Source organism: Oxyura jamaicensis, chromosome 2 (assembly GCF_011077185.1).
Source record: "Oxyura jamaicensis isolate SHBP4307 breed ruddy duck chromosome 2, BPBGC_Ojam_1.0, whole genome shotgun sequence".
In the NCBI taxonomy this organism is placed as follows: domain Eukaryota; kingdom Metazoa; phylum Chordata; class Aves; order Anseriformes; family Anatidae; genus Oxyura; species Oxyura jamaicensis.
This window is the reverse complement of record NC_048894.1, coordinates 53658016-53666544: the sequence shown is the minus strand read 5'-3', so window position 1 is coordinate 53666544 and position 8529 is coordinate 53658016. Positions and strand designations below refer to the sequence as shown.

Here is an 8529-nt window from a genome sequence, read left to right as displayed (position 1 = left end):
CTTCCCTTCCCTTCCCTTCCCTTCCCCTCCCAGGCCCTGCGGCCCCAGGCGAGGCCCGACGCCCGCCCTCGCGCCCCCTCCCGCCCCCGGCCCCGCCCCCCCAGCCCCGGCTCCCTCCCTCGCCCGGGCAGCGCCGCTGCGGCTGCGCGCGCCCAGCCGCACTCGGCGGGGCGGGGCCCGGCGGGGCCCCGGCGCCTGCGCGGCGGGCGGGACGCGGGGGGCCGGAGAGCGGCCGCGGGGAGAGCGGCGGCATGGCGGAAGCGAGGGCGGGGCGCAGGTGAGTGCGGCCGCCGCGCCCGGGGGCCGGTCCGGGAGGCTGGGAGCGGGGGGGGGAGCGGTTGGAGCCCATCAGGGCGAAGGCAGGGCCGGGGCCGTTGGGGCCGGTGTGGCTGCGGCACCACCTGTTGTACCCGCCGCCCTCGCGCGCCGCAACTTCGCGGAGCCGGCGGTGCCGCAGGGTGCGCTAGGAGGGCTTCGGATGGGGGGTGCGGGTTTCAGCGACGTGACGGGAAAACGGGGTCGGAAAAAGAGTAAAATAAAATCACAGCTGTCTCGTCCCTGGAAAACTTGCTGCTTCCCTGGCCACCGCCATCTTCGTCTGCCCACATCTCCCCCTTCCCCCGAGTGTCCTGCCCCGTCACACAGGGGCTCGTAGGGCTGCGATCTTTACGGCGTTTCGGGGGGCCTTGTAGGGGTCTGGGAGCGAACATCCCAGGTGCATGTTACTGAGTGCTCCCTGAGCCCCCTCCAACGTCCTACGGTCCTCCCGCGTGCCAAGAGGAGCTTAGGTACTGAACCTGGAGCGGGACAGAACACCACGAGGGGAAGAAACAGGTTCATTTTTTATTTATTTTCCCCCCTATGATGGTTTGTGAGGTGCGGGATCAAATTAACTTCACTGGGTGTGATTGCTGACAAGGAGGAGTGACCTTTCAAGACTTATTCCAGCCTCACCTTTAATGACTTACCGTGTGCTATTGGGCACTGAGCTGTAGAAGAACTCCTACTGAATTGTGTCTTGGGCATGTAACTAGAAATAACTCATGCCTTGAGTCATTCATGATATTTAGAGCTTTCATCGTGTCTTTTCCTCTTCTTCCAGTCTGGGTAGACTTTTCAGGTAATCAGTATAACTTTGGGCTCACTTGATGAGCTAACTATTTTCGTTGTTAATAAGGTTGTTAAATTTCTGTCCTGGCATTCATGGCAGGGGGTAAAGAAGAAAATACAAATCTTTGTTAAAATATGAATCTGGAGTTAATTCAGACTAAGGATACCATTAGCCTATACTGTTAATACCATCTTCAACCTCTTCTCTGTTCTTAGCACCCAGGCAGTGAGTGAAGAGGGAAAAGTTATTTGAGTTCATTTTTGATGGCATGAAAATAGGTCCACAGCCTTGATGTGGGAAGTGGAATAGCCTGTGACATGTTCAGAGTAGTCTGATACTTTCATACTAGTAAAGAGAAGCTACTGCAGGCAGCTTGTGTGTTCATCTCTGTGCTGTCAGGTTGTGAGTCAGCTCAGGTGCTGAAACCTTTTCTGCAGTGCATATGCATTGGAATAAAGAGCCTTAAATAGTTATATTGAACTAAACTGTGTTACTAAAAATGGTAAATTAGTCTGGGCTGTTCACTGCTTCTACATTTGCTTTAAAATACATAAGCTAACCCAGGTATTGTCACATGGCATTAAGTTCTGGAGTTTGTTCCTTGCCATGGTAATGCGTATTGTGTTGTTGAGACTTATCTCTTAGGTAATTCTGGATTTGTGTTTGTGCAATATTAAGAGGTGAAATAGCTTTTGTCTAGGAAATTGTGGTGGTTTTACTCAGGTGGGCAGCCGAGCTCCATCTCAGCTGCTCTCACTCCCCCTCCTCAAAGGGAAAGGGGAAGAAAATACGATGAAAAGGACGGGGAGATGGCAATTACTGTGATGGGCAAAACAGACTCAGAGTAGGGAGATAATATGATCTAATGCCTATAACTAACAAGCCAGAGAAGTGAGAAACAAAAGAAAGAAACCAAAAATGCCTTCCCCCCATCCACCCTCTTCCTCCTCCTCCCCCCAAGCAGCGAAGGGGAATGGGGGCTGTGGTCAGTCTGTAGCACTTTGTCTCCAGTGCTCCTTCATAGTCACTCTCCCCCTGCTCCAATGTGGGGTCCCTCCCATGGGATGCCATCCTTCCTTCCCAAAAAGATCCGGCATGGCCTTCCCACAGGCAGCAGCTCTTCAAGAACTGCTCCCACGTGGCTCCATATCACGGGGTCCATCCGTCAGGAGCAAACTGCTCCAGCACGGGTCCCCCACCGGTGGCAGCTCCCCCCAGACCCCCTGCTCCTACGTGGGCTCTTCTCCAAGGGCTGCAGCTCCGTCCCAGAATCTGCTCATGCAGGGGTCTTCCACAGGCTGCAGCCTCCATCGGTGCAGGTCCACCTGCTCCACCATGGTCTCCTCCATGGGCTGCAGTGTGGAACCCTGCTCTACTGTGGGACCCATGGGCTGCAGGGGGACAGCCTGCTTCACCATGGTCCTCACCACAGGCTGCAGGGGAATTCTGCTCCTGCACCTGGAGCACCTCTCCCCCTCCTCCTTCACTGACCTTGGTGTCTGCAAGGCTGTTTGTCCTCTCACTCTCCCAGATGCTTTTCTGCAGCAGTTTTTTTTTTTTTTTTTTTTCCTGTCTTAAATATGCTCTCACAGAGGTGCAAACAACATCACTTACTGGCACGGCTCTGGCCAGGGCTGGGTCTCTTATCTAACATGGGAAAGATTATGAATTCTTCTCACAGAAGCTACCACTATAGCCCCCCGCTACCAAAACCTTGCCATGTAAACCCACTACAGAACTTGATGGACAGCCTGATTTTTAGAGGTTAAATGTGAAAAATATTTCTGCTCTCATGTTATACCAGGGAAAGCAGTTGAGGTCAAAAAATGGCTGGTTTAGGTCATGGCACATGTGCACGGGATATTTTTATAATAGTGAATGGTTATTGAGATCCAGGGGAAGAATATAATAAACAAGACAGTTGTGGAGTGGTTAAGCATGTTGGTATACCTTTCCAGTTTCCAGCCTTGTGCACCTACAAGGGACATCCCAAATGAAAGGTTATATTTGTATTTAATAGACATTACATGTTTTTTCCCCATCAGTTGCTGCAATTGCTGTTAAAGGCAAAAAAGCAAAACTACATTTACGATGACAAGTGCGTTCTGTTTCCTCATACTGCAAGCCATTAATATGAAGATATCAAGGAGCTGCTATAAAGCATTGAACAGCATGCTGTAAGGGTGAACAGGAAAGTGAAAACTCATAATGCATTTAGTCCTTATGCAAAAGTCATTCTGTAGTAGATACTTCCCTTAGACTTATGAGGCTACTTATGGTGAAGTTGTAGTTCTTCTCCCTACTTATTTTTCCTCTGTCTTCTTCAAGCGGGCCAGGCAAAACTTAGTATTTTGTTCTAAAGGTAGGTGCATTGAATTTGAACAGTAACATAAAGAGAGAAGAGCATAGTAATATGCACTAATATGCTTTGGGGGCCAACTGGCTGGCAGGCAGCTCTGCAGAGAGGGACCGTGGGGTCCTTCATGAATTACAAGTTGACCATGAACCAGAAATGAACCCTTGTTGCAAAGAAGGCCAACAGTAACCCAGACTGCGTTTAGAAGAATGTTGCCAGATGGTCAAGGGAGGAGATCCTTCCTCTGTAGTCAGCACTGGTGAGGCCACATCTGGAGTACTGTGTCCAGTTCTGGGCTCCCCAGTACGAGGAAGATTTCCCTTAGTGGATAAAGTCCAGCGAAGGGCTATGAAGATGATTAAGGCGTGGGAGCATCCCTCATCCCCAGCTGAGAGAGCTGGGACTGTGTGGTCTGGAGAAGAGATGTCTTGGGGTAGAGTGAGTAAAGAATATGGATCCAGGCTCTTCTCAGTGGCATTGAGTGAAAAGTAAATGTTAAAGTACATGAAATTCTGTCTGAACACAAGAAGTCTTTTTATCGTGAGGGTGACCTAGAACAGGTTGCTTAGAGGTTGTGGAGTCTCTGTCCATAGGGATGTTTTGAACCTGACTGGACACAGCTCAAGCAGGGTGTTTGGGCTATAGATGATCTGAAGAGTTCCTTTCCAAACTCAACCATTCAGTGATTCTATGATAGTGATGCTTTTGTGTGTCATTCTTTCTCTAATTTCTGGAAAGAGTTGTGGGAAGGGAACATATCTTTTATTAGATGAGCTGTCACAGTTGGAATAAACAGTAAGTTTCGGATGGGCATTTTGTTTTGCTTGAAAATGGATCCCACTGCATGGTTCTTTAAGCTTGAAACAATGTCATTCCTGTTGAGAAAGAAATCCAATCTTTTTCAAATCTGTGTTGTCTGTGAAAATTATAGCATAATGTAGTTGAATGCAGTTATATAAAATGCCCAGAGAAGACAGAAAAGATTGAGGTTGTTCTGTGAGGAAGATGTTTAATGCTTCCAAAGCTATCAGAAAGGGTCAGATTTCTGTAATGTCCTTTTTTTTTTTTTTTTTTTTTTTTTCTCCCCTGGTACAGTATAATACAGGTACCATAAGATGTGCAGAGCGTCTTCCCTGTTGTGTGTGCTTTGTGTTCAGCTGATTGGACTATTTTTTATCTGGATATATGTGGTGTTGGCACAAATAGACTGTACACATTATGCTGTCATTCATCTTCAGAAATAACCTTTCAGAATTTGAATTGCTTTGAGTCACAGAATAATAAAATGGTTTGGGTCAGAAAAGACCTGAAAGGTCATCTGGTTCTAACCCCCCTGCGATGGTCAGGGACACCTCCCACTAGACCAGGTTGCCCAAAGCCCCATCTAGCCTGGCCTTAAACACCTCCAGGGATGGTGCATCAACAGATTCTCTGTGCAACTTGTTCCAGTGCCTCACCACCCTTTGAGTGAAGAATTTATTTCTAAAATCTAATCAAAATCTGCCCAGTTTCAGTTTCAAGCTGTTACTCTTTGTCCTATAATTACACTCCCTGTCAAAGAGTCTCTGCCTGGCTTTCCTTTAGGCCCCCTTTAAGTACTGGAAGACTGCTGTAAGGTCTCCTTGGCGCCATCTCTTCCCCAGGCTGAACAAGCCCAACTCCTTCAGCCTGTCTTTATAGTGGAGGTGCTCCAGCCCATTGATCATCTTTGTGGCCCTCCTCTGGACTTGCTCTGATAGGTCCATGTCTTTCTTGTGTTGGGGGCCCCAGACAGTACTCTAGGTGGGGTCACCCAGGAACACAGTAGAAAAGGAGAATTGCCTCCTTCGACCTGCTGGCCATGCTTCTTTTGATGCAGCCCAGGATGTGATTGGCTTTCTGGGCTGCAAGTGTACATTGCTGGCTCACGTTGAGCTCCTCATCACCAACACCCCCAAGTCCTTCTCAGGTCTGCTCTCAATTTATTCTCCATCCATCTTGTATTTGTGTTTGGGGTTGCTCTAACCCAGGTGCAGGCCCTTGCACTTGACTTTGTCGAATTGCAGGAGGTTCACATGGGCTCGCCTGTCAGGCCTGTCTAGGTCCCTCTGGATGGCATCTGTTCTCTCTAGCATGTTAGGGGAACTTGTTGTTTCCCCTACTAGAATAGTTTTCCTCTGGCATCCAAAATTCACTCAGAGTGAAGTCTTATTTTATTCAGTAAAAACTTAATGATCCCCATATATCAGCTCAAGCTGGGTTCCTCCAAGGAGGGACCCCACTCAAAACTTTCCCTGGCGTCTTACACCTGTACAATCTTCGTCTGCCGTACAATCCTCCATACCTTTACAATCTTCACTGTAGTCTAATCAGTTCTCAATGCATATATGTTATGTTCCTTCAGATTGGTGGTTCTTTGTTGCAGGGCAGGATGGCTTCAGCTGTCTCCCAGGGCAGGCTCTCATCTGGCACCATCCTTAGTCAGCACATCCCCCCCTTCCCCATCAGCACCCTCCAGGCCCCCACGTGATGCCGTTCGCTGTTCCTCAGTCACCACTGAGTATCAGGTTCAGATGATACAGAGCTCTTACTGGGGCCTAAGGCCTCACAAAACTTAGTAACATGAAAAGATAGCTACCTGAATTTGTTACATACCAGTGGATTGTTTCCCTTTAAAGCTTGTTGAGTGCACCACACAGCTTGGTGTCTTCAGCAAACGTGCTGAAGGTACACTCAATCTCTCTGTCCATGTCACTGACAAAGATGGAGAAGAGCACTGGTCCCAGTACCGACCCCTGAGGAACACCACTCGCCACTGATCTCCACTTGGACATTGAGCTGTTGACCACAACACTTTGAGTGCAACCATCCAGCCAATTCCTTATCAATCAAGTGGTCTCTTTGTCAAATCCATGTCTCTCCAGTCCAGACAGGGATATTGTGTGGGACAGCGTCAAATACTTTGCACAAGTCCAGCTACGTGACGTCAGTTGCTCTTCCCCTATCCACCAATGCTGTAACCCTGTCACAGAAGGCCACCAGATTTGTTGGCTGTCACCAATTACCTCCTTATTTTCCATGCACCTTAGCTTGAATATTAACCACCTTTCTTGGGCTCCTCTTCTCTCCAGGGTGTTTTCCTATGGTACTGTACCAAGCAGATCCATGAAGAGGCTAAAGTCTGCTCTCCTGAAGTCCAGGGTAGTGAGCTGGCTGTGCTCCCCTACTCTCTGCCCTCAGGAACCATTGTGGGTGCATCCCCAGGCAGATCCCCAGTGAGCACTCCAGCTGCTCATTGACATAGAGAGTGACACCCCCCTCCTCACATACCCTGCCTGTCCTTCCTAAAGAGCCTCTCTTGTTCTATTCCAACACTCCAGTCACAGGAACCGTTCCACCATACCTCCATAATTTCAGTGAGGTCATAGTCCTGCAGGCATGCATATATCTGTAACTTGTCTTGTTTATTCCCCATGCTACTGTGTTATCATAGAGGCATTTATGTTGGGCCCCTGAATGAAGCTGACTTGCTGGAGTGGCCCCTGAATGAAGCTGACTTGCTGGAGTGGCCAGAATTCCTTTGTGCTGCTGCTCAGGTGCTCCCCTGCTGACCCGTGACCCTTCTCCCGGCTCTGGGTGGGCATCACTGACACCAGCATCAAACTGGGAGGAGCGGAATGGATTGAGGTTCCCCTCCCCCAGCAATTTAAGATTAAAGCCCTCTTCACCAGCTTGGCAAGCATGTGACCAAAGATGCTCTTCCCTTTCTCTGACAGGTGGACCCCATCGGTCCCCAGCAGACCAGGTTTCTCAAAGCCAGTCCCATGGTCTAAGTAGCCTGTGGCACCAGTCCTGTAACCATCTGTTGATTTGCCAGATCCAACTGGCCCTTTCAGTCCCCTTCCCTTTCATCAAGAGTGTGGATGAAAGGACTTCCTTTGCGGATGAAAGGACTTCCTGTGCTCCTGAGTCCTTTACTGCTGCTCCCAGGGCTCTGTAATCCCTCTTGATTTCTCCTCAGACTGCTCCTTGTGCATCAGTGGTGCCCATGTGAACCAGCAGCAGTGGGAAATAGTGCTTAGACTGTACAAGGCTTGCCAGTCTCTGATATGAGCCCCTGGTGAGCAGGAGACTTTTCTTAAGAGCAGGTCAGGTCATCAGGTGGATGCCTCTGTACCTCTCAGAAGAGTCACCTATTACTGTTGCCTGTCAGCTTTCTAAGTTTCACTGGTTGTTATTCAGGTAGCAGATCCGGCTACTTCATTCAGCTCTGCTCCCTCTGCAATGGGTCTTTCCTTTTCGGTCTGCAGAGGGGTGAAGCACGTCTATAAGAGCATCTCTGGCTTTGGGAGAAGACTTCCTCCTGCTGGCCTTGTTGCCAGCTCCCACTCTCCTGTGTTATTGGCCCCCCATCCCTCTGAGTGTTGGTGAAGGAGTTTTTGCTGTAGGCCTCAGTTTGAAACTGATAACACCTGTCTGCCCTGGAATGAACTTGGCCTTCTCCTGGGAGCTAGTATATAAACAAAGCATGTAATAACTAGTGATCACCTGATTGACTGCTAAATTTTGAGCTGGGTGCCTCAAGATTATTATTAAAATACCTTGTTTAATGGCTCTTCATTCAATTTAGCTTGCTGAGAATATGAAACTTTTTTGATTATTTTATAGAAATACAGGCTGGAATCTAGCTGTAGATGTTTCCTCTCTCTTGGGAGATTTATGTATTTACATGTAACTGTCAGAGGAAGTCTGAGCCACAGTTAGCTACTGTTTATTGTATTTTTGTCTGTATTTTGCTGTTTCTTGTCTTGGCGGACAGTAATCAGTTTAGTTAGTAGAATTTACCACTTCTCTGGATTTTTTTTTTTACAGTGTAAAAGCTGGCAGTATCCTAAAAGCTGGCAATCATCCTATTCATGGATTATTATTATTATTTTTTAAAAAAAAAAAAAGTCATTATTGAGGTGTTTTTTAATATCTGGTTCATGGTTTTCCATCTGTTTCTTCAAACTTCCCCTAAGGATACATGTTCCTTGCTCCAGGAGCTTGGTCTCCAGGAGCTTGGTCTCCAGGAGCTTGGTCT

At 48.3% G+C, this 8529-nt stretch overlaps 1 protein-coding gene across 1 annotated transcript in view; it reads left to right on the top strand.

Annotated features, from left to right (window-relative positions):
• NFX1 (nuclear transcription factor, X-box binding 1) overlaps positions 1-8529 on the top strand; it is a 53272-nt gene that overhangs the window by 533 nt on the left and 44210 nt on the right. The window contains exon 2 of the mRNA XM_035316141.1: positions 34-277. Coding sequence (XP_035172032.1) covers positions 34-277 — 244 coding nt within the window. The remainder of the gene's footprint in view (positions 1-33; positions 278-8529) is intronic.